The sequence below is a fragment of the Ranitomeya variabilis genome, chromosome 6, assembly GCF_051348905.1.
Source record: "Ranitomeya variabilis isolate aRanVar5 chromosome 6, aRanVar5.hap1, whole genome shotgun sequence".
In the NCBI taxonomy this organism is placed as follows: Eukaryota; Metazoa; Chordata; class Amphibia; order Anura; family Dendrobatidae; genus Ranitomeya; species Ranitomeya variabilis.
Window position 1 is genome coordinate 558,162,766 of NC_135237.1, and position 26,917 is coordinate 558,189,682.

General features: G+C 45.1%; 1 protein-coding gene across 2 annotated transcripts in view; it reads right to left on the reverse strand.

The window, feature by feature from the left end:
• Positions 1 to 26,917, reverse strand: part of TRAPPC9 (trafficking protein particle complex subunit 9) — a 576,113-nt gene that overhangs the window by 313,698 nt on the left and 235,498 nt on the right. The window contains exons 20-21 of one of the 2 annotated variants that reach the window (XM_077271278.1): positions 20,524 to 20,716; positions 19,651 to 19,740 (exon numbers count right to left, since the gene is read on the reverse strand). In XM_077271278.1, coding sequence (XP_077127393.1) covers positions 19,666 to 19,740; positions 20,524 to 20,716 — 268 coding nt within the window. In that variant the 3' untranslated portion in view covers positions 19,651 to 19,665. Of the gene's footprint in view, positions 1 to 19,650; positions 19,741 to 20,523; positions 20,717 to 26,917 lie in introns of those variants that run through there. The other variant, XM_077271277.1, reaches the window with a different exon arrangement.

The following is a 26,917-nucleotide window of genomic DNA, read 5'->3' on the forward strand; positions in this document are numbered from 1 at the left end:
TTTTCAAGGATACTGTCACTTGTCACACGACTTGCATAGTAGAAAAAGTTGCAGTATTTAAAGGGGTTATCCGGGCTTGAGACAAAAGTCAGCAGAACTATGAATTGTGACAACGTGCAGTGCGCATGCTGAGACAATTCCACATTATTCCCATAGCGAGCAGGCGGTCACGCAGATAACGAGCAATGATTTACATGTTGACCATATCAGAACTACATAAACCTACAACATAATGCATGACTCACACGCGTTTCGCCGAAGCTTTGACAAGGGACAAGCCTTGTCAAAGTTTCGGCGAAACGCGCGTCGGGCAGGTGCGGCCTGCCACAGGGCTCCTTCTATGGTTAAGTATCCCACTTTATCGTATCTCTCTAATCTTTGATGTTTGACAATTTGTCTTTGTAGGATCTTTATTATTTTTTCATGAGAGATATAGGATATTATAGGCATCTTGGGGCATTTTAATAGCGTATCTTATTTATTCTCATTACATATTTTGTATATGGTGAGATTTTTTCTCTCCCCCCCCCCCCCTCCCTTTTTTTCATTGGCTCATTAATGTATTGGATATAAATATGCATATTGTGCTGCTATAAATCTTTTTTGCACTTTATTTGCACTATGGCACTTTGGGTTTGAAAGTCTTACCTTTATCTTATATAACTTATTCATATTTTTGTGGTATTATTGACTTAATCAAATCTATTCCATATGACATTTTTTGCACATTAGCCTTTATGGTAATATTTATTTTGAGCCATGTTGCCTTATTAGTTACAGATTAATTTCAATTAATTATTCTGTGGGTACTTACATATAGAGATTTTACATGTTCTAGTGTCCCTTTTAGGTATATGAATAAAAGTTTTTCAATATTGATATCTACAGTAGATCTTTTACATATGGGCCATTATGAACTATATACACTTTGTTAGTCCAGGTGACATCTCATACTTTTTTCCATCTGTTTTTGTTTTCCCTTGTATATGTATTGTGTTATGTTTTTATGATTAATAAAATTACGTTTATTATATTTATTTGAGTCGTGCATTATGTTGTAGGTTTATATATTATTGGTGAATGTACGTCATACATAATTTTTCTCTTTGTATATATGTGTATTCATATCAGAACTACAACAGCACAATGTAACCCTTTTAAGGAGACATTACTACACAATATTTTCATTTTCTTGCACATTTATGGTAGTAGAATGAGTTGACTGAGAATCCGTCAGTGAGTTTGTTCTAATGGGTAAAAAAAATGTAACTAATTTGTCAGCTCTTTTCACCTGGGTTATGATCACATCACATTTAAATCAACTCTGATGTGGTCTATGGTCATAAATAAGCACAGAGGAGATTAAAAAAAGAGAAAAAGCATGTAGCAAAGCCAGGTAGGAATGGGTTATAGGGTTTAAATCTGAGTTCTTAAGTAGACCAACCAGACTGCCCTTTAACTAAAACCAGGGTCTGTGTTCGGTGTAAATTTGCTGGATAAAGCGGAGTCGAGTGTGCTGCTGGTGAGTGACCAGCCAAAATGTGAGCTACAGCTAGGACTCTCTCTGAATGGAGACTGCATGGATCAGCTAGGAAAGCGGAGCAGTCTGTGTGTTGAAGCTGCAGCCTGTTCAATGTGAACTCTGCATGGAGTTGAATACTTCTGTTTGGCGCTGAAGAACGGGCTGAAGGTGATACAGAGATTGGTGGGATCGACCACATTACGAGAGAAAAGCCGTAATCTGTTAGGTGAGCCCACACTGACATATGTGCCTGCTAAACTAACTGTTTATTTGCTGTGATACAATTGTCCCCAGAAGAGGTTGTTATTGGTTTTGAATTTCTCGAAGTTTTATAAGAGCAATAAAAAGTTAACGTTTGGCCCAAACTGCATTGCCTGTGTCAACGCTACCTACTGCTGAGCGTGAACCCAAAAAAGCGTTACAGTCTCATCAGAATGGGTTCACTGACTGATTCTTAGAAAACTCATTCTGCAGCCATCAGAAACAAGTTGCCTATACAAGCCACTTTTATAATAAAATCCAATTGTCAAATCTACAAAAAAACTGAAAAAAAAAAACCCATTTAGGTATACTATTTAAAAAAAACAACAAGCCATGGTGGCTTTTACAGAGCGGTGGGTCCTAAACAAAAGATCACCTTTAGACCATCCATAGGCTGCTCCTAGGGTACATGGACAGATGTCGTCTGAATTTGCAGACTCTTAATTTGGTCAAAAACAGGATAGGATGATGGCCGCTTGTATCGAGGGGTTTCTTCTTACCCTTTAGGTTCTACTGTTCACAAAAAAGAAAAAGTAACTTAAATCCCCCACCGCTGCAGTGGAGTCAACCGGGTCTGGAAGCGATGTAGCGTCTATAGTCACTTGTCCGCTGAAGCCACCGATTGACTACCGGGTACGGCAACTGATATACAGAACCTTGTCACTTCTGGTTCGTAAGGTTCTGGGGGGCACAACCTGGGGTCAAGATGTTGCAATTAGGTCACAAGATGACTAATATACAAAGTGTGTTTAATTAAAACCTTAAGGAAGTTTTCTTACGGTTTTGTTGCTCAAGATCTCCAAAAGGAGACATCTACAAAGAGTAAGTGAGAAACATGGACGCTCATTGACTTCATATATGTTTCTTTCCTACGCGGCTTCCTCCTCAGTAACTGATGACTTTCGGAGGTCCTGCTGATCACGGAGGACACGAAACCTCAAGTTTGTTTTTTCTTTTTCTTTTAGGAAAAGCTTTGTTGTGCAATATTATGATTCTTTTACATGTTACACTTTGTTCTTGTGGCACCTACATGGAGCCCCCTAGAACTGGGAGAAGGCATCGATGGTCTACCTTTAGCACCAGCGCTCATCTTCACGCTCGGATTGGAGGATGAGTCCTCCAGCCGTGATACATAGTGTTCCTAATATTGCAGAATGTATGAAGAGGAGATAACGAGGTTATTTTAATGAGGACTTTTAACGAGTTCCTTGTGATGGTGGAAATCAATGTTTTCTCTGGGGGGGGGGACCTTTTTTCAGATAAAAGAAAGAAAATCCCATTTCCTCACTCTTGGGGGTGGAAGGTGTATTCCAAGGGAGGTCATGAAGCACCTCCAGCCAACATCATCGCCTCCATGCTGACGAATTAAAAATCATTTCAATCTAAATGCAAATGTTTCCGCATGATCACTAGAGCAAGTACGTTACCAAATCCTCCATGGAGGAATTATGGACTTCATGGCAGTAAGCGAAAGTTACAGGGGCATAACTAGTACGACCGGGGGTTCACAGACAACAGGTTATGCCACGTATAATTGGGTACGACCATTGAACGGTCACTAGAGAAGGGCGGACACCTGGATGTTTGATTCCGGCCGAACAGTTAAAAAAAAAGTTCGGGTTAGGTTACGAGAAGAGTAGCCAGACCCGAACCCGGACCCCATTCACTTGAATGGGGGGCCCATTCACCCACTGTTTGCCACGCTGTCATGTGTATGACAGTGCGACAAACACCACTTCTGATTGGCTGATGGGACCATTCCGTTCAAATTCACTGCAGTGAAATTCTTCTGGTGAACTTGCCTCAGCACCGTGAGACTTTCTCACGTTGATAGCGGGGATCTCACCAAGGTCAGCGCAGTTCAGCCCGGCAAGGAATGCAGCCTCATGGATTACGAGGGACAGAACGATGGAGAGGTGAGGGATTTTGATATTTTTTATTTTTGTTTTACTACAGGAGACGAGGGATTCAGTTGAATTACGCGTTAGGTGAGTATAACTGTTTGTTATTTTTAAATAAAAAAGTAAAAGTGTGTTTTGTTTTATTTCTAATAAAAGGACTTTATTCTGGCTGTGTCTTTAATTACCATACAACTATAGGATTAGTAATGGATAGGTTTTACTACAGGAGACGAGGGATTCAGTGGAAATAGGAATTAGGTGAGTATAACTGTTTGTTATTTTTTAATAAAAAAGTAAAAGTGTGTTTTGTTTTATTACTAATAAAGGACTTTATTCTGGCTGTGTCTTTATTTACCATACAATTATAGGATTTGTAATGGATAGGTGCCTTATAGACGCCTCTCCATTACTAATCCGTGGGATTGGTGCCACCGGATAATACAAAGATGACATCAACCCCACAAATATGAACCCCACTTGCCACCGCTACAGGGCAAGTGGGAAGAGCCAGGCAAAGAGCTAGAATTGGTGCATCCAATTAATAGATGCGCCTTTTCTGGGCAGCTGCAGGCTGCTAGTTTTAGACTGAGGAGCCCCTTACCAGCCTGAGAAAACCAGCCCCCACAAGTCTGCTTTAGCTTGGCTGGTTGTCAAAAATAGGGGGACCCCCATGCCATTTTTAAAAAAATTTATTGAAATTATTAAAAAAAAAAAAAATGGTGTAGGGACACCTATATTCTTGATAACCAGCCTTGTTGATGCTGACAGATGAGGCTGCAGCCCCCAGCTGTGAGTTTTGCCTTTAGGTGGGGAAAAACGATGCCTTTAATAGTCTATGAGAAACAGAGGTAAAGGTTACAAGCTTCATTGACGAGCAGGTTTGCAAAATGTCAAGTCACTGTCTAAGTGATTCAAAAGGCATGCTTTACCGATCCTAAGCTCCATCATGTATTATACTCCAGAGCTGCACTCACTATTCTGCTGGTGCAGTCACTGTGTACATACATTACATTACTGATCCTGAGTTACATCCTGTATTATACCCCAGAGCTGCACTCACTATTCTGCTGGTGCAGTCACTGTGTATATACATTACTGATCCTGAGTTACATCCTGTATTATACCCCAGAGCTGCACTCACTAGTCTGCTGGTGCAGTCAATGTGTACATACATTACATTACTGATCCTGAGTTACATCCTGTATTATACTCGAGAGCTGCACTCACTATTCTGCTGGTGCAGTCACTGTGTACATACATACATTACTGATCCTGAGTTACATCCTGTATTATACCCCAGAGCTGCACTCACTATTCTGCTGGTGCAGTCACTGTGTACATACATTACTGATCCTGAGTTATATCCTGTATTATACTCCAGAGCTGCACTCACTATTCTGCTAGTGCAGTCACTGTGTACATACATACATTACTGATCCTGAGTTACATCCTGTATTATACCCCAGAGCTGCACTCACTATTCTGCTGGTGCAGTCACTGTGTATATACATTACATTACTGATCCTGAGTTACATCCTGTATTATACTCCAGAGCTGCACTCACTATTCAGCTGGTGCAGTCACTGTGTACATACATTACATTACTGATCCTGAGTTATATCCTGTATTATACCCCAGAGCTGCACTCACTATTCTGCTGGTGCAGTCACTGTGTACATACATTACTGATACTGAGTTACATCCTGTATTATACCCCAGAGCTGCACTCACTATTCTGCTGGTGCAGTCACTGTGTACATACATTACATTACTGATCCTGAGTTACATCCTGTATTATACTCCAGAGCTGCACTCACTATTCTGCTGATGCAGTCACTGTGTACATACATTACATTACTGATCCTGAGTTACATCCTGTATTATACTCCAGAGCTGCACTCACTATTCTGCTGGTGCAGTCACTGTGTACATACATTACATCACTTATCTCTCTTTGATCTCTAATGCCTGACAACTGTTTTAAAGAAAACAATAATCCCCAGAGTAGTCAGAGTCCATGCTGTGGAGGAACCTTCTCCGGTAACCCCAGCAGTGAGTTCTGCTTTCCACGCTGCAGCGGATCTTCCCTTGTTTCTATTCCATTCTTATCTCCAAGTTAGCAGATAGTCGGAAGTAGTGAAGTAACGATCTGTCCCTTTGCTTCTCTCCGTTGCGAATATCATCTGTAACTGGCATTTGCTTTTCTGTGTTACAAATAGATATTTTTAGACTCCAAACCAATTATTTGCAGAAAAAAAAAGCTGCTCTGCTTTCAAGATAATCTGCGCTGCGCCCAGCAGAGAACGATATTACCGGATATAAATGGGGATTTTCACACTGCTCCGTCTTCATTTTTGTTCTTGAGGGCGCCCTGATAACAAGTCGCCATTTGAATAATTTAAATAACAGAATTTTATTTTGTGCAGATGTTTTTTGTTTTTTTTTTGCAATATGTTAACTCTTTCCAACCCAAATATTTTTTGCCTATAGGATAGTAAGAAATGCTTTATTTTATTATATTTTTTTATTTAAGGTATTAGTTTCTTTTGACAAGCCCTTCCCAACCAGGCACCTACTGTGTGCAGCTTTCAATCACAGCCACTCCACCGTGAGCACATTGTACAGCCACGGGTCTTAAAGGGGGCTACACTTTCAGGCACTTTCATCACCCGGTGTCTTACTTTCTGCATCTGTTGTCAAGTGTAATCTGTCTAGCTCACCAGCGCCACGAAGAAGGATTACAAGAAGTGGGGGCAGGTCTTTGGAGCTGTATAGTAAGTGGGGGTGGGTCTTTGTCACTCTACAGTAAGTGGGGGCGGGTCTTTGGAGCTCTATAGTAAGTGGGGGCGGGTCTTTGTTGTTCTATAGTAAGTGGGGGCGGGTCTTTGAAGCTCTATAGTAAGTGGGGGCGGGTCTTTGGCGCTCTATAGTAAGTGGGGGCGGGTCTTTGGAGCTCTATAGTAAGTGGGGGCGGGTCTTTGGAGCTCTATAGTAAGTGGGGGTGGGTCTTTGTTGTTCTATAGAAAGCAGAGGCGGGTCTTCAATTTTTTACAGCGAGTGGGGGTGAGTCTTTGTATCACTACAGAAAGTAAGGGGAGGTATTTGTGAGTCATCAGTAAGTGAGGATGGGTCTTTTGTCACTCTACAGTAAGTGTGGACAGGTCTTTATCTCCTTACAGTTGGAGCAGGTCTTTGTCGCTCTACAGTAAGGCCTCTTTCACACTTCCGTCGGAATGTGAACGTCGCAATGCATCGTTCTGTGAAAAAAACGCATCCTGCAAAGTTGCCCGCAGGATGCGATTTTTGCACATAGACTTGTATTACCGACGCACAGTCCAAAAATAAATACAAGGCCGACAGCACATCTGACAAAGTATAACAGGAACAGAGGCCGAGGATGCCCGTCCTATATCCACCGGACCCAGGTGGAAGAGCACATACCATAAGTTGAAGTGAAGGACAGCATCCAATCAAGGTGAAAGTGAAAAAATCTTCTTTATTGTGCCATAAAATGCGACGTTTCAACCCAATTGGGTCTTTATCAAGCTTGATAAAGACCCAATTGGGTTGAAACGTCGCATTTTATGGCACAATAAAGAAGATTTTTTCACTTTCACCTTGATTGGATGCTGTCCTTCACTTCAACTTATTGTATTACCGACGCATCGTGACGTATGGACACACGTTCCGTACGTCGTGCACTGGATGCATCGGTAATTGGCCGACCGTCGTCACAAAAAAAAGTTCAATGTAACGTTTTTTTGTGCGACGCGTCCACCATTGTCGCCGAAACTCCGCCCCCTCCTCCCCGGAACTCATAATGGGCAGCGGATGCGTCTGAAAACTGCATCCGCTGCCCACGTTGTGCACTATTTTGCACAACGTCCGTCGGTACGTCGAGCCGACGGTTTGCGACGGCCCCGTACCGACATATGTGTGAAAGAGGCCTTAGTGGTGGCAGGTCTTTGTCGCTCTACAGTAAGTGGGGGCACGTCTTTGTCTCTCTACAGTAAGTGGGGGCAGGTCTTTGTCTCTCTACAGTAAGTGGGGGCGGGTCTTTGTCACTATACAGTAAGTGGGGGCAGGTCTTTGTCTCTCTACAGTAAGTGGGGCAGGTCTTTGTCTCTCTACAGTAAGTGGGGGCAGGTCTTTGTCACTACAGTAAGTGGGGGCAGGTCTTTGTCACTCCACAGTAAGTGGGGGCAGGTCTTTGTCACTATACAGTAAGTGGGGGCAGGTCTTTGTCTCTACAGTAAGTGGGGGCAGGTCTTTGTCTCTCTACAGTAAGTGGGGCAGGTCTTTGTCTATCTACAGTAAGTGGGGGCAGGTCTTTGTCTCTCTACAGTAAGTGGGGGCAGGTCTTTGTCACTCTACAGTAAGTGGGGGCGGGTCTTTGTCACTCCACAGTAAGTGGGGGCGGGTCTTTGTCACTCTACAGTAAGTGGGGGCGGGTCTTTGTCACTCTACAGTAAGTGGGGGCGGGTCTTTGTCACTCTACAGTAAGTGGGGGCGGGTCTTTGTCACTCTACAGTAAGTGGGGGCGGGTCTTTGTCTCTCCAGTAAGTGGGGGCAGGTCTTTGTCTATCTACAGTAAGTGGGGGCAGGTCTTTGTCACTATACAGTAAGTGGGGGCAGGTCTTTGTCTCTACAGTAAGTGGGGGCAGGTCTTTGTCTCTCTACAGTAAGTGGGGCAGGTCTTTGTCTCTCTACAGTAAGTGGGGGCAGGTCTTTTTCACTACAGTAAGTGGGGGCAGGTCTGTGTCTCTACAGTAAGTGGGGCAGGTCTTTGTCTCTCTACAGTAAGTGGGGCAGGTCTTTGTCACTCTACAGTAAGTGGGGGCGGGTCTTTGTCACTCTACAGTAAGTGGGGGCGGGTCTTTGTCTCTACAGTAAGTGGGGGCAGGTCTTTGTCACTCCACAGTAAGTGGGGGCAGGTCTTTGTCACTATACAGTAAGTGGGGGCAGGTCTTTGTCTCTACAGTAAGTGGGGGCAGGTCTTTGTCTCTCTACAGTAAGTGGGGGCAGGTCTTTGTCTCTCTACAGTAAGTGGGGGCAGGTCTTTGTCTCTCTACAGTAAGTGGGGGCGGGTCTTTGTCACTATACAGTAAGTGGGGGCAGGTCTTTGTCTCTCTACAGTAAGTGGGGCAGGTCTTTGTCTCTCTACAGTAAGTGGGGGCAGGTCTTTGTCACTACAGTAAGTGGGGGCAGGTCTTTGTCACTCCACAGTAAGTGGGGGCAGGTCTTTGTCACTATACAGTAAGTGCGGGCAGGTCTTTGTCTCTACAGTAAGTGGGGGCAGGTCTTTGTCTCTCTACAGTAAGTGGGGCAGGTCTTTGTCTATCTACAGTAAGTGGGGGCAGGTCTTTGTCTCTCTACAGTAAGTGGGGGCAGGTCTTTGTCACTCTACAGTAAGTGGGGGCGGGTCTTTGTCAGTCCACAGTAAGTGGGGGCGGGTCTTTGTCACTCTACAGTAAGTGGGGGCGGGTCTTTGTCACTCTACAGTAAGTGGGGGCGGGTCTTTGTCACTCTACAGTAAGTGGGGGCGGGTCTTTGTCTCTACAGTAAGTGGGGGCAGGTCTTTGTCTCTCCAGTAAGTGGGGGCAGGTCTTTATCTACAGTAAGTGGGGGCAGGTCTTTGTCACTATACAGTAAGTGGGGGCAGGTCTTTGTCTCTACAGTAAGTGGGGGCAGGTCTTTGTCTCTCTACAGTAAGTGGGGCAGGTCTTTGTCTCTCTACAGTAAGTGGGGGCAGGTCTTTTTCACTACAGTAAGTGGGGGCAGGTCTGTGTCTCTACAGTAAGTGGGGCAGGTCTTTGTCTCTCTACAGTAAGTGGGGCAGGTCTTTGTCACTCTACAGTAAGTGGGGGCGGGTCTTTGTCACTCTACAGTAAGTGGGGGCAGGTCTTTGTCTCTACAGTAAGTGGGGGCAGGTCTTTGTCACTCCACAGTAAGTGGGGGCAGGTCTTTGTCACTATACAGTAAGTGGGGGCAGGTCTTTGTCTCTACAGTAAGTGGGGGCAGGTCTTTGTCTCTCTACAGTAAGTGGGGCAGGTCTTTGTCTATCTACAGTAAGTGGGGGCAGGTCTTTGTCTCTCTACAGTAAGTGGGGCAGGTCTTTGTCACTCTACAGTAAGTGGGGGCAGGTCTTTGTCACTCTACAGTAAGTGGGGGCAGGTCTTTGTCACTATACAGTAAGTGGGGGCAGGTCTTTGTCTCTCTACAGTAAGTGGGGCCGGGTCTTTGTCTCTCTACAGTAAGTGGGGGCAGGTCTTTGTCTCTCTACAGTAAGTGGGGGCAGGTCTTTGTCACTCTACAGTAAGTGGGGGCAGGTCTTTGTCACTCTACAGTAAGTGGGGGCAGGTCTTTGTCACTCCACAGTAAGTGGGGGCAGGTCTTTGTCACTATACAGTAAGTGGGGGCAGGTCTTTGTCTCTACAGTAAGTGGGGCAGGTCTTTGTCTCTCTACAGTAAGTGGGGGCAGGTCTTTGTCTCTCTACAGTAAGTGGGGGAAGGTCTTTGTCTCTCTACAGTAAGTGGGGCAGGTCTTTGTCTATCTACAGTAAGTGGGGGCAGGTCTTTGTCTCTCTACAGTAAGTGGGGGCAGGTCTTTGTCACTATACAGTAAGTGGGGGCAGGTCTTTGTCTCTACAGTAAGTGGGGGCAGGTCTTTGTCTCTCTACAGTAAGTGGGGCAGGTCTTTGTCTATCTACAGTAAGTGGGGGCAGGTCTTTGTCTCTCTACAGTAAGTGGGGCAGGTATTTGTCACTCTACAGTAAGTGGGGGCAGGTCTTTGTCACTCTACAGTAAGTGGTGGCAGGTCTTTGTCACTCTACAGTAAGTGGTGGCAGGTCTTTGTCACTCTACAGTAAGTGGGGGTAGGTCTTTGTCTCTCTACAGTAAGTGGGGCAGGTCTGTCTATCTACAGTAAGTGGGGGCAGGTCTTTGTCTCTCTACAGTAAGTGGGGGCAGGTCTTTGTCACTCTACAGTAAGTGGGGGCAGATCTTTGTCACTATACAGTAAGTGGGGGCAGGTCTTTGTCTCTCTACAGTAAGTGGGGGCAGGTCTTTGTCTCTCTACAGTAAGTGGGGCAGGTCTTTGTCACTCTACAGTAAGTGGGGGCAGGTCTTTGTCACTCTACAGTAAGTGGGGGCAGGTCTTTGTCACTCTACAGTAAGTGGGGGCAGGTCTTTGTCACTCTACAGTAAGTGGGGGCAGGTCTTTGTCACTCTACAGTAAGTGGGGGCAGGTCTGTCACAACAGTAAGTGGGGCAGGACTAGCGCTCTACAGTAAGTGGGGGCAGGTCTTTGCCTCTCTACAATAAGTAGGGCAGGTCTTTGTCTCTACAGCAAGTGGGGGCAGGTCTTTGTCACTCTACAGTAAGTGGGGGCAGGTCTGTCTCTACAGTAAGTGGGGGCAGGTCTTTGCCTCTCTACAGTAAGTAGGGCAGGTCTTTGTCTCTCTACAGTAAGTGGGGGCAGGTCTTTGTCACTCTACAGTAAGTGGGGGCAGGTCTTTGTCACTCTACAGTAAGTGGCGGCAGGTCTTTGTCACTCTACAGTAAGTGGGGGCGGGTCTTTATCACTCTACAGTAAGTGAGGGCAGGTCTTTGTCACTAAACAGTAAGTGGGGACAGGTCTTTGTCTCTCTACAGTACGTGGGGGCGGGTCTTTGTCACTCTACAGTAAGTGGGGGCAGGTCTTTGTCACTCTACAGTAAGTGGGGGCAGGTCTTTGTCTCTCTACAGTAAGTGGGGGCAGGTCTTTGTCACTACAGTAAGTGGTGGCAGGTCTTTGTCACTCTACAGTAAGTGGTGGCAGGTCTTTGTCACTCTACAGTAAGTGGGAGCAGGTCTTTGTCTCTACAGTAAGTGGGGGCAGGTCTTTGTCTCTCTACAATAAGTGGGGGCGGGTCTTTGTCACTCTACAGTAAGTGGGGGCAGGTCTTTGTCACTACAGTAAGTGGTGGCAGGTCTTTGTCACTCTACAGTAAGTGGTGGCAGGTCTTTGTCACTCTACAGTAATTGGGGCAGGTCTTTGTCACTACAGTAAGTGGTGGCAGGTCTTTGTCACTCTACAGTAAGTAGGGGCAGGTCTTTGTCTCTCTACAGTAAGTGTGGGCAGGTCTTTGTCTCTCTACAGTAAGTGGGGGCAGGTCTTTGTCACTCTACAGTAAGTGGTGGTTGGTCTGTCACTCTACAGTAAGTGGGGGCAGGTCTTTGTCTCTACAGTAAGTGGGGGCAGGTCTTTGTCTCTGTACAGTAAGTGGGAGCAGGTCTTTGTCACTCTACAGTAAGTGGGGGCAGGTCTTTGTCTCTCTACAGTAAGTGGGGGCAGGTCTTTGTCACTCTACAGTAAGTGGGGGCAGGTCTTTGTCACTCTACAGTAAGTGGGGGCACGTCTTTGTCTCTCTACAGTAAATGGGGGTGGGTCTATCCCTTTACAGTAAGTGGGGGCGGGTCTTTGTCTCTCTACAATAAGTGGGGGCGGGTCTTTGTCACTCTACAGTAGTGGGGGCAGGTCTTTGTCACTCTACAGTAAGTGGGGGCAGGTCTTTGTCACTACAGTAAGTGGTGGCAGGTCTTTGTCACTCTACAGTAAGTGGTGGCAGGTCTTTGTCACTCTACAGTAAGTGGGGGCAGGTCATTGTCTCTCTACAGTAAGTGGGGGCAGGTCTTTGTCACTCTACAGTAAGTGGTGGCAGGTCTGTCACTCTACAGTAAGTGGGGGCAGGTCTTTGTCTCTACAGTAAGTGGGGGCAGGTCTTTGTCTCTGTACAGTAAGTGGGAGCAGGTCTTTGTCTCTCTACAGTAAGTGGGGGCAGGTCTTTGTCACTCTACAGTAAGTGGGGGCAGGTCTTTGTCTCTCTACAGTAAGTGGGGGCAGGTCTTTGTCACTCTACAGTAAGTGGGGGCAGGTCTTTGTCACTCTACAGTAAGTGGGGGCACATCTTTGTCTCTCTACAGTAAATGGGGGTGGGTCTATCCCTTTACAGTAAGTGGGGGTGGGTCTATCCCTTTACAGTAAGTGGGGGGGTGGGTTTTCATCTCTGAGGAGAGGGTGGGTTTTGATTTATTTACAGTAAGTGGGGGGGATCTTTGCTCTTTTTTTTCTACAGGAAGTGGGGATGGGTCTCTTTATAGTAATTGGAGGCAGGTATTTGTCTTACTACAGGAAATGGGAATAGCATTGTGTCTCTCTACAGGAATGGCGGGTCTTTGTCTCTTTGCTCTTGCTCTCCTGTCTGCTACACTGCATAAAGACATAACAGTCTGGGACTACAGTTCTAAGCAGGGAAGCCATTGGACAAGCAAAAGGAAGAGGGGGAGGAAGGATGAGGCACTTGTACTGCTACAGCCTCATTCTTTTGCTCTTGAGAGCGGAGCTATGACCAGGTGTCTATCAGTGGGCTTCTATCCTCCTCCTACTGCTCCATAAGAACAAACCACATTGAATATAACCCATATACACACAAAAGTTATCAAAATCTATGATGTTCTCTAGACACAGAATCTAAATTCAGGGGATAATATTCAGGAGAGACCCGCAGCAACAGTCCCATGTAATATTTGGGACTCCTCCATCAAACAATAGTGCAATAAAGAAATATTTATCGCTAAATAAATCCAGATTACTGCACTAGAGGCTTTTTAGAGAGTCATCATGCTGGAAGCCGCTCTACTCTGCCTGCGGATGGCTCAGCGTGCTTGTCGAACGGTTTCTAACCCTATACGACCAGTAAGGTAACACTATGAGGACCTCTCAGAGATCACTGTGCTATCGGGCTAAAACGCTTTTGTAATACAATTATATCTAATTGGACAATGAAGCATTTTGTGGCGAAACGCCGGATACTGCACCTGCAGGCTCAGCATCGGGAATCTCACCCGTGCTCCTTTATCGCTGGCTGATGCAGCAAGTGAAGAGTTAAGTGACGACTGTAGTTTATAGTGATTCCGTGTGAAGCAAACGACCCGAGCAATTATTCTCAAAGCCCATGTTGTTCAATCAAACTTTCATAAATCAATAGTATAAGTGGTACATGAAAGTTTACAGTATCCCATCAGGGAAATTGGATTTTCACCTCCGCTCATGAGACACTTCTTCTCCATCGCTTAATGCACTAATCATTCATTCTTAAAATCTGCTAAAATACATCCTGCCCAAAAACCAAACTGATTGTCTCTCTCTGGGGAGAGGGGGTGATGAGTGGGAGTGAGACGCAGAAATCCAAAGATAGTGCTGCTGTCAAGTAAGTGTGTTGGATTCACAGCTACACTGCTCAGTACTGGTGTATAACAATGTCCATGCTGATGCTATTTCTGAATATGTGCTACATAGAGACAGGAGAGTAGGACTCCCTTGTGTCCATCTGTGCTGTGTATGGGAGACATCTAAGCAGTTTGTCTAAACCCACTAGCTCAGAGACAACTGAAAAAAGATAGATCCTACAGAGGGAAAAACAAAGTCAAAACAGGGAAAAACTGGTGAAAAATACAGGATGCAAATCATCTAATAGCCAGAAATAGTGTTATTCCTCATGAATTGACAGATACACTTTACCATAGTGACTACATTTGAGAGCCATACAATATATGGCCGGAAATCACTCGAATTGCAATAAATTAAGACGATGGTTTGAGTCATGGAAAAAAAAAACCTTAATCAAGAATCATTAATTTTAACATAGTTTCCTGGAAGAGGCGGAGGGTCTATGAGAAATAAACGAATCATTGGGGCTGAAGGGTGCTCCATAGAGACAGTAGTGTAAAAAAACAAAAGCAGAGACACGCACATGGTGCTGCTTTATAGTAAGTGTTTATCTCACCCCACATCTAGATTCACAGCTACAATGCTTAGTAATTCTGATTAATGTCCTCCATGCAGCTTCTGAACGCGTACGACATTAAGGTAGGAGAGCAGGAACCACTCATATGTGTGTGTGCTGTGTATGGGAGACGACATAGCAGCTAGTTTACACCCACTAGCTTAGAGACAACTGAAAAATTGCTAAAAAAATCTGAAATTAGCAAAACTGCTGTACTCACTCAACAGCTTATTCCAAAAAAAAAGTCATCTAAAAATGACAGGTATGTTTAAAGCATTTCTTTGCTTAAACTATTCCTTCAAGATTTACCTAAACTAGAAGAAAAAGGAATAGAACGTTTCTTTTGTTTTCCTGTCCTGAAAAGTTTATTCCCTTCAGAACTTGCTTAAACGGGTTAGCGTCAAATCCTGAACGGTGTGGAAATGTATTTCAATGAGACTGCGCCTTTACTACGCCGCACTGACCCAGCCGACGACAGAACAGAGCAATGTGCCGCTGCCTGTACAGCACCAGAAAACTAAAAGGATGAGATTTTTATTTTTCGCTTGTTTCTTTTTTTTCCCCCCAACTTTAAATTGCTCAAAAGAAGTGTCGAGGGACAGAACCGCAGACGGTGACGTTCCGGGAAGGACTCGCAGGGCAGACTAAACTGATTAGACTGTGAATGGAGGACTCGGTGGAGAGGATGGAGAGGATGATGCCCTTTCAGCGCTCCGCTCTCCCGATGCAATTCAGGGTCTGTTGTTCTGTAATAAACCCATTTGGTGCGGCAGGGATGAGTTTTTCTCAGCGGGCGTCATATGGGGCAAGTTACCAGCAGCGCAGACTGGAGAATGACAAGAAAGTTTGATGATACATTGTATATGAAATGGGATTTCTCTAGCCGATACGGGCTGGATTGGCACATGGTGGATTTCTCCGACAATACGGGCTGGATTGGCACATGGCGGACTTCTCTAGTCAATACGGGCTGGATTGGCACATGGCAGATTTCTCTGACAATACGGGCTGGATTGGCACATGGCGGACTTCTCTAGTCAATACGGGCTGGATTGGCACATGGCGGATTTCTATGATAATATGGGCTGGATTGGCACATGGTGGATTTCTCCGACAATACGGGCTGGATTGGCACATGGCGGACTTCTCTAGTCAATACGGGCTGGATTGGCACATGGCAGATTTCTCTGACAATACGGGCTGGATTGGCACATGGCGGACTTCTCTAGTCAATACGGGCTGGATTGGCACATGGCGGACTTCTCTAGTCAATACGGGCTGGATTGGCACATGGCGGATTTCTCTGACAATATGGGCTGGATTGGCACATGGTGGATTTCTCCGACAATACGGGCTGGATTGGCACATGGCGGACTTCTCTAGTCAATACGGGCTGGATTGGCACATGGCGGATTTCTCTGACAATATGGGCTGGATTGGCACATGGTGGATTTCTCCGACAATACGGGCTGGATTGGCACATGGCGGACTTCTCTAGTCAATACGGGCTGGATTGGCACATGGCGGATTTCTCTGACAATACGGGCTGGATTGGCACATGGCGGACTTCTCTAGTCAATACGGGCTGGATTTGCACATGGCGGATTTCTCTGACAATATGGGCTGGATTGGCACATGGCGGACTTCTCTAGCCGATACGGGCTGGATTGGCACATGGCGGATTTCTCTAGTCAATATGGGCTGGATTGGCACATGGCGGATTTCTCCGACAATACGGGCTGGATCTGCACATGGCGGATTTCTCTGATAATATGGGCTGTATTGGCACATGGCGGATTTCTCCGACAATACGGGCTGGATTGGCACATGGCGGATTTCTCTAGCCGATACAGGCTGGATTGGCACATGGCGGTTTTTTTCTAGTCAATATGGGCTGGATTGGCACATGGTGGATTTCTCCGACAATACGGGCTGGATTGGCACATGGCGGACTTCTCTAGTCAATATGGGCTGGATTGGCACATGGCGGATTTCTCCGACAATACGGGCTGGATCTGCACATGGCGGATTTCTCTGATAATATGGGCTGTATTGGCACATAGCGGATTTCTCCGACAATACGGGCTGGATTGGCACATGGCGGATTTCTCCGACAATAAGGGCTGGATTGGCACATGGCGGATTTCCCTAGCCGATACGGGCTGGATTGGCACATGGCGGTTTTTTTCTAGTCAATACGGGCTGGATTGGCACATGGCGGATTTCTCCGACAATACGGGCTGGATCGGCACATGGTGGATTTCTATGATAATATGGGCTGTATTGGCACATGGCGGATTTCTCCGACAATACGGGCTGGATCGGCACATGGCGGATTTCTATGATAATATGGGCTGTATTGGCACATGGCGGATTTCTCTGACAATACGGGCTGGATTGGCACATGGCGGATTTCTCCGACAATACGGGCTGGATTGGCACATGGCGGACTTCTCTAGTCAATACGGGCTGGATTGGCACATGGCGGATTTCTCTGACAATATGGGCTGGATTGGCACATGGCGGACTTCTCTAGCCGATACGGGCTGGATTGGCACATGGCGGATTTCTCTAGTCAATATGGGCTGGATTGGCACATGGCGGATTTCTCCGACAATACGGGCTGGATCTGCACATCGCGGATTTCTCTGATAATATGGGCTGTATTGGCACATGGCGGAGTTCTCCGACAATACGGGCTGGATTGGCACATGGCGGATTTCTCTAGCCGATACAGGCTGGATTGGCACATGGTGGATTTCTCCGACAATACGGGCTGGATTGGCACATGGCGGACTTCTCTAGTCAATACGGGCTGGATTGGCACATGGCGGATTTCTCTAGTCAATATGGGCTGGATTGGCACATGGCGGATTTCTCTAGTCAATATGGGCTGGATTGGCACATGGCGGATTTCTCCGACAATACGGGCTGGATCTGCACATGGCGGATTTCTCTGATAATATGGGCTGTATTGGCACATAGCGGATTTCTCCGACAATACGGGCTGGATTGGCACATGGCGGATTTCTCCGACAATAAGGGCTGGATTGGCACATGGCGGATTTCCCTAGCCGATACGGGCTGGATTGGCACATGGCGGTTTTTTTCTAGTCAATACGGGCTGGATTGGCACATGGCGGATTTCTCCGACAATACGGGCTGGATCGGCACATGGTGGATTTCTATGATAATATGGGCTGTATTGGCACATGGCGGATTTCTCCGACAATACGGGCTGGATCGGCACATGGCGGATTTCTATGATAATATGGGCTGTATTGGCACATGGCGGATTTCTCTGACAATACGGGCTGGATTGGCACATGGCGGATTTCTCCGACAATACGGGCTGGATTGGCACATGGCGGATTTCTCTAGCCGATAAAAGCTGGATTGGCACATGGCGGATTTCTCTAGCCGATAAAAGCTGGATTGGCACATGGAGGATTTCTCCGACAATACGGGCTGGATTGGCACATGGCGGACTTCTCTAGTCAATACGGGCTGGATTGGCACATGGCGGATTTCTCTGACAATACGGGCTGGATTGGCACATGGCGGACTTCTCTAGTCAATACGGGCTGGATTGGCACATGGCGGATTTCTCTGACAATATGGGCTGGATTGGCACATGGCGGACTTCTCTAGTCAATACGGGCTGGATTGGCACATGGCGGATTTCTCTGACAATATGGGCTGGATTGGCACATGGCGGACTTCTCTAGCCGATACGGGCTGGATTGGCACATGGCGGATTTCTCTAGTCAATATGGGCTGGATTGGCACATGGCGGATTTCTCCGACAATACGGGCTGGATCTGCACATCGCGGATTTCTCTGATAATATGGGCTGTATTGGCACATGGCGGAGTTCTCCGACAATACGGGCTGGATTGGCACATGGCGGATTTCTCTAGCCGATACAGGCTGGATTGGCACATGGTGGATTTCTCCGACAATACGGGCTGGATTGGCACATGGCGGACTTCTCTAGTCAATACGGGCTGGATTGGCACATGGCGGATTTCTCTAGTCAATATGGGCTGGATTGGCACATGGCGGATTTCTCTAGTCAATATGGGCTGGATTGGCACATGGCGGATTTCTCCGACAATACGGGCTGGATCTGCACATGGCGGATTTCTCTGATAATATGGGCTGTATTGGCACATAGCGGATTTCTCCGACAATACGGGCTGGATTGGCACATGGCGGATTTCTCCGACAATAAGGGCTGGATTGGCACATGGCGGATTTCCCTAGCCGATACGGGCTGGATTGGCACATGGCGGTTTTTTTCTAGTCAATACGGGCTGGATTGGCACATGGCGGATTTCTCTGACAATACGGGCTGGATCGGCACATGGTGGATTTCTATGATAATATGGGCTGTATTGGCACATGACGGATTTCTCCGACAATACGGGCTGGATCGGCACATGGCGGATTTCTATGATAATATGGGCTGTATTGGCACATGGCGGATTTCTCTGACAATACGGGCTGGATTGGCACATGGCGGATTTCTCCGACAATACGGGCTGGATTGGCACATGGCGGATTTCTCTAGCCGATAAAAGCTGGATTGGCACATGGCGGATTTCTCTAGTCTATACGGGCTGGATTGTCACATGGCGGATTTCTCCGACAATACGGGCTGGATTGGCACATGGCGGATTTCTCTAGCCGATACAGGCTGGATTGGCAAATGGCGGATTTTTCTAGCCAATACGGGCTGGTTTGGCACATGGCGGATTTCTCTAGCCGATACAGGCTGGATTGGCAAATAGCGGATTTCTCTAGCCAATACGGGCTGGTTTGGCACATGGCGGATTTCTCTAGCCGATACAGGCTGGATGGGCAAATGGCGGATTTCTCTAGCCGATATGGGCTTGTTTGGCACATGGCAGATTTCTCTAGCCGATACGGGCTGGTTTGGCAAATGGCGGATTTCTCTAGCCGATACGGGCTGGTTTGGCAAATGGCGGATTTCTCTAGCTGATACAGACTGGATTGGCAAATGGCGGATTTCTCTAACTGATACAGACTGGATTGGCAAATGGCGGATTTCTCTAGCCGATATGGGCTGGATTGGCACATGGCGGATTTCTCTATCAATAGCCTAAAAATGGTGCAAAGTAGAAATAGATTATCATCTTACCTTAAGGCAACATTTACAGGCTTCAGATTCTCCAGACACGTACTGTAGGTCTGCATTGGATATGTACTGTAGAAGCGAAATAATGTGTCTCCATGGGTACAGTCTACTGGTGGATAACCTAACAAATCTAAATTTATTAATCTAGATCAGTCAGCAGTATTGTCCATGTAAGCAGCTGAAACATGCCTATGCCCTTGGTCATGTAGGTTGCATACCCGAGGAATCCCAAGTTTCACTCTACTCGCACTGAGATTACAAGAGTCCGATGGGTGGTCTCTATCCACTCTCTGCGCTGAATGCTCTTAGACCCCTCTCTTCTGGTCTTGATTGATAGTTGTAATGGTCCTCCCTATCGCATACTGAGAGCAAATGGAAGGAGCTGGCTAGCCTAGTGAGCCAGGAGACCTCAAATGAAGAGGCTGCCCGCTGGTGACTTGTGACCACAACACAAGAGGGATAAACCTAAGATTCATCAGTCAGGCAACCTGCATGTTCTGGCACTTAGATTTGTTTCAACTGCTCACCTCATCACCAATATCTGCCAAGATCCCTTCATAAAAGTAAACAAATAGAAAGATGATAATGTGACATCAAAATCCGACTACACAGTTTGTTTGTAGTCTGTAGCCATGGAGACACCTAGTTTTGCACAGGAGTCAATGACACAAAATTACAAAGTCTTTCAAATTAAAATCTTATCATAATTGTTTCATTTTTTTATGGATAAAAATTTGGTTGAAAAGCTGAACCTCATTAAGAATACATAAATACAGAGACAGATATTATAAAAAATATAGTGATTCTTAATGTGGTTTTTTGGTCAGATACGCGCGTTTTAAAAACACAAACCGTAATCCAGTGCAGTGCCATGGATTTAGGAAAGGATATGATCTTCCAACGGATGTCCAGCTTGTTGTTGATCTCCAAACCCTTGGCTTGCTGTCGCTCTTCTTCCACCTCTTTCGGATTGGCAAACTGCGTGTTGTCCTCTAAAGGCTCTGAGATGTTCTCAAAGTTGAACTTGTCCACCTGGATGGCCATCCTGAGGAGAAACACACAGGAGGAAATGTGGACTGGAAGTCACAGATGTAAATTCTATCAACTTTTTTTTTTACTTTTCAGTTAATTATTCTTTGCTGAAGAAAACAACAGGCGACAGAAAGACCAAACGGTCAATGTAAAAAGAGGTGCTCAAGGGGGTGCTTTCTGTCACCGCTACCCACCAAATCCAGTGCTCTGCAGCTGCTGGCTACCCAACCGTATTTATGCATCACAACTTGTTGACGACTGTAGGACTTTCTTGACCTCATTTCTTTTCTCATCTTTATGCTATCACTTTACAGATACGTTTGAGATATTCAAAGTTTTTTAGGGTCGTCATTACCAATGTAAATTCATCTTTAATCGCCCCTATATTAGTCCACTGCCTGACCATCCAAGTTATCCAGGAGTTGTCTAATCTAAGACATTTATGGTACATCAACAGCACGTCATGTCCAATAGATGCGGGTATCAACTTTGTGACCTAAATCTATTTCAAGAATTGGGTCCGGTGTGGAGACACTGGGAAGAAGGGGGTCAGTGGGTGCTCTAGTCCTGAGACCGCATGGCCAAGGGCTCATCCCACTAAATGCCCGCTCTCCCTTTTTATCGTGGGCAGAACACTACTCAGACCACACAGGGTAAGGTGGGAGGTCAGGGGGGAGGTGAGATGAGTTTAACTCTCAATGAGCAATCAATCTGCATAGTGCGTTCTTCACTGTTTTGCAGGTCAACAAACTAGCTGGCCTGGACAATGTGAGATCAACATATTAAACAGCTATTGCTCAATTACCCTGCGTCCCTGTCTTCCAAGATAAAAGACAAGAAGTTACAAGAAACATCAACGTTAAAGGCTCATACACGCAATAGTCTGATTCTTGATCAAACAAAAATGCATAAATTCTAAAGTCAATGTAAAGATAGAAGCCTATGTCTTTGGGCCTCCTGAATTTACATCTGGATAATTAAGATCACCCGGTCACCTGCTTTTCAGGAATGGAGAGATGGGTAATGTTTTGGCAATTTTCTCATAGAAAGAGTAAAGTGCATGTGCAGCTACCTCTCCATTCTCGAAATCATGCAATGGGGGCTAATCCTTCAGACAAATGCAGATCCAATACGCCAAACTTGCATTTATTGGGCATTAATCTGTTAATGAGCCATAAATGTTCAAGATGTGACAACCATTGAAACACCTGTGACCAGTCGAGTACCCTCAACCCTAACAGTTATGGGAAAAGGTTTTAGCTAGAGTCGAAATTTTGCATTCCAGTTGGATCATTCTCTGGCTATCACATAAATAAATACAACCCCTGGCAAAAATTATGGAATCACCGGCCTTGGAGGATGTTCATTCAGTTGTTTAATTTTGTAGAAAAAAAGCAGATCACAGACATGGCACAAAACTAAAGTCATTTCAAATGGCAACTTTCTGGCTTCAAGAAACACTAAAAGAAATCAAGAACAAAAAATGTGGTAGTCAGTAGTGATGAGCGAGTGTACTCATTGCTCGGGTTTTCCCAAGCACGCTAGGGTGACCTCCGAGTATTTATAACTGCTCATAAGATTTACCGTATATACTCGAGTATAAGCCGACCCGAGTATAAGCCGACCCCCCTAATTTTGCAACAAAAAACTGGGAAAACGTATTGACTCGAGTATAAGCCTAGGGTGGAAAATGCAGCAGCTACCGGTAAATGTCAAAAATAAAAATAGATACCAATAAAAGTATTAAATAAATATAAAATTAATTGAGACATCAGTAGGTTAAGTGTTTTTGAGTATCCATATTGAATCAGGAGCCCCATATAATGCTCCATGCAGTTTTTTATGGCCCCATAGATGCCCCATATAATGCTCCATGCAGTTATGGCCCCATAGATGCCCCATATAATGCTCCATGCAGTTATGGCCCCAGAGATGCCCCATATAACATAGATGCCCCATATAATGTTCCATGCAGTTATGGCCCATAGATGCCCCATATAACATAGATGCCCCATATAATGTTCCATGCAGTTATAGCCCCAGAGATGCCCCATATAATGTTCCATGCAGTTATGGCCCATAGATGCCCCATATAATGCTCCATGCAGTTTTGGCCCCATAGATGTCCCATGAACAGGGGAAGAAGCTGCCGTGCCGGAAGACCGTGGGACATGTGGGGAACGCGTCAGGAGCAGATGAGTATTTGACAGGCGTCGCTCCCCCTCACCCGCCGACCCACTCGCCTTCCATGACTCGAGTATAAGCCGAGAGGGGTACTTTCAGCCCATTTTTTGGGGCTGAAAATCTCGGCTTATACTCTAGTATATACAGTAGTTTTCATTGCAGCAGCTGAATGATTTACAGCTACTAGCCAGGCTGAGTACATGTGGGGGTTGCCTGGTTGCTAGGGAATCCTAGCTGTAAATCATTCAGCTGCCGTGATGAAAACTAAATCTCCGAGCAGTCATAAATGCTCGGAGGTCACCCGAGCAACGAGTACACTCGCTCATCACTAGTAGTCAGTAATGGTTACTTTTTTTAACCAAGCATAGGGAAAAAATTATGAAATCACTCAATTCTGAGGAAAAAATTATGGAATCACCCTGTAAATTTTCATACCCAAAAATAACACCTGCATCAAATTTGATCTGCTCCTTAGTCTGCATCTAAAAAGGAGTGATCACACCTTGGAGAGCTGTTGCACCAAGTGGACTGACATGAATCATGGCTCCAACACGAGAGATGTCAATTGAAACAAAGGAGAGGATTATCAAACTCTTAAAAGAGGGTAAATCATCACAAAATGTTGCAAATGATGTTGGTCGTTCACAGTCAGCTGTGTCTAAAATCTGGACCAAATACAAACAACATGGGAAGGTTGTTAAAGGCAAACATACTGGTAGACCAAGGAAGACATCAAAGCGTCAAGACCGGAAACTTAAAGCAATATGCCTCCAAAACAGGAAATGCACAACAAAACAAATGAGGAACGAATGGGTGGAAAATGAAGTCAACGTTTGTGACCGAACTGTAAGAAACCACCTAAAGGAAATGGGATTTACATACAGAAAAGCTAAATGAAAGACATCATTAACACCTAAACAGAAAAAAACAAGGTTACAATGGGCTAAGGAAAAGCAGTCGTGGACTGTGGATGACTGGATGAAAGTCATATTCCATGATGAATCGAGAATCTGCATTGGGCAAGGTGATGATGCTGGAACTTTTGTTTGGTGCCGTTCCAATGAGATTTCTAAAGATGACTGCCTGAAGAGAACATACAAATTCCCACAGTCATTGATGATATGGGGCTGCATGTCAGGTAAAGACACTGGGGAGATGGCCGTCATTACATCTTCAATAAATGAACAAGTTTGTGATGATATTTTGGACACTTTTCTTATCTCATCAATTGAAAAGATGTTTGGGGACGATGAAATAATTTTTCAAGATGACAATGCATCCTGCCATAGAGCATAAACTGTGCAAACATTCCTTGAAAAAAGACACATAAGGTCAATGTCATGGCCTGCAAACAGTCCGGATCTCAATCCAATTGAAGATCTTTGGTGGAAGTTGAAGAAAATGGTCCATGACAAGGCTCCAACCTGCAAAGCTGATCTGCAACAGCAATCAGAGAACGTTGGAGCCAGATTGATGAAGAGTCCTGTGTGACACTCATTAAGTCCAGGCCTCAGAGACTGCAAGCTGTTATAAAAGCCAGAGGTGGTGCAACAAAATACTAGTGATGTGTTGGAGGTTTTTTTTGTTTTTCACGATTCCATAATTTTTCCCCTATGCTTGGTTAAAGAAAGTAACCATTACTGACTACCACATTTTTTGCTCTTGATTTCTTTTAGTGTTTAGTAAAGTCAGAAAGTTGCCATTTGAAATGACTTTAGTTTTGTGCCATGTCTGTGATCTGCTTTTTTTTCTACAAAATTAAACAACTGAATGAACATCCTCCATGGCCCGTGATTCTTGTACTGCCATTCATTATCATTAAAAATCCTGCCCTCAGGATTAAAAAAAAAAAAAAAAAGAATGAAAAAAAATAAACATCGGAAAAATTACAGGAGTGCGCCGTAATAAATGAACTGTATTAAAAATCGTAAAAGTCTATATTTGTACAATAATTAAGGCAGATGAGGCCGATGGATGTTAAAAAGTGATATCGTCCATCCCGGCGATGTTTAACAAGCAATTAAAAGCTAATTAAACTGCACAAGATAATGTTTGCTTCTGGACTGACTTCTGCAAACAGAAAACGTAGAGAACGAGATAATAAAGAAATTAAAAATTAATATAAAATTTAGGACTCGGTGAGGCGCTTCTTTTTTCCCCACAGATTACGGTCTTTTATTATGGGTTAATGGTATAAAATTTCTACAACTTACAAAAAGCTTAATTAAAAAAAAATAAAAGGGAAAGGGCATCATAAATTCCCAAATTTATTAACGATCATTGATGAGCGAACGTGCTCGGATAAGGCGTTATCCGAGCATGCTCGTGTGCTAACAGAGTGTCTTCGGCGTGCTCGAGTCCCTGCGCCTGCATGTCTCGTGGTTGTTCGACAGCCGCAACACATGCAGGGATTGTCTGTTTGTTAGGGAATCTCTACATGTGTTGAGGGCTGCGGCTGTCGAACAGCCGTGGGGACTCGAAAATATTATTCAAGAGCGCAAAAGACACTATTAGCACGAGAATATACTCGGATAACACCTTATCCGAGCACGTTCGCTCATTACTATTAACGATCACAAAAAAAAAAGTTGTCAAAATTGTCAATTTTGTTTCTCTTACTGGTAGGTGTCTGACTCCAGTTCAACAGGCAAGGAAACCAAATGGTATTGGGATTTGTGGATGGACCACCATTAATTTGAGCTTTGGTGTATGTATTGTCAAGAGATCCCTTTAAGGGAAACACTATCAAGCCCAATTTCAGGTGAAATAAAGGGCCGAATCACAGTTCCAAATCTTCGAGATACCATAATTGACATAATGGAGGACATGGTACGTCATCCAAAGCAGATCTGAAGTTGTGCGCATGCGCCATTGTCATCTCCCAGTTCTAGTCCTCTTCTGGTGACCTCGTGACCACCAGCTCAACAGAAAATCAAAATCCTCAGGGAGGTCAATCAAGACTGATATCGCAGGTTTAGGGCAGGGCCAGCTGGACTACTGTATGCTTCTCCACCTCGATGACTAGGACTCAATGACTATTCCATACAATGAAGCCAAAGAAATGAGCCCAGAGCATAAGGTGGTATATGTGCAAAGGGGCAAGAACATGTTCACACTGCGGCCATCTCACAGACAAAACTCAAAAGAAAATCAAAATGAGCATATACCATGTGGTACGTATATACTAATAGTACATGAAAATAACAGAAGGTACTTGGTTAACGCCATTTTGGAAAAAAAAAAAAAAAAACTAAAAGATATCCCACTGTGACAAGGTGCACCCAATGGGGACGGTCCTATCCTATCTCGAGTATTAAAACCTCCCCTCCTGTCAGCGGATCTCAGTGTAGATAAGGGCCGAGCAGGACCGGGGCCCGACTGTTCAGCTATATACGGTAGATGAAATGCCTAGCTCAGAGAGGGGCCATGATCACGTTTGTACAGGGTGGTCGTCTGACACAAGGTGAGGTATTAATACTAGAGACAGGATAGGATTGTCCTGGTTGAGGTTCACCTTGTTGTGGTGGGATGGCTTTTACGCACGTTAACTACGTCCCCTATGATATTTACATATTCTATTACTATTTGCTTACTACTTTGAATATGCTCAATTTGTCCTTTCTTGGGTCTTGGCCTTCTGTAACGCAAAAACAGAAGCCTGGACTCATTCTTTCGTTTCTATAGAGGAGTGAACCATATTGGGGCTACCAGTAAGGCAGTTGGTCATGCGCCTCCTTCTCCGCGTGCTAACTGTCTACAGTGACTGGGAGATAGGCGACATGTCCGGTCTCACATGAAGTTGTGTCTTGTGTGGTGGGAGCTAGCCTTGATGGGTGTGGGCATGAGGTTCTTCTATGTGTGGCACAGTTGTGTTGAGAGACGAATGGGGCTACAGTGCGGCCTCTACCGGATATTGGACCCCTCCTTAATCTGATATCAATGACCTATAGTAAGGAAAAATCTCTCCTCTCCTTCCCACCACAGAAATATTCTCTTGTCTCCTAAATGATCACTAAGCTTTGAAATGATA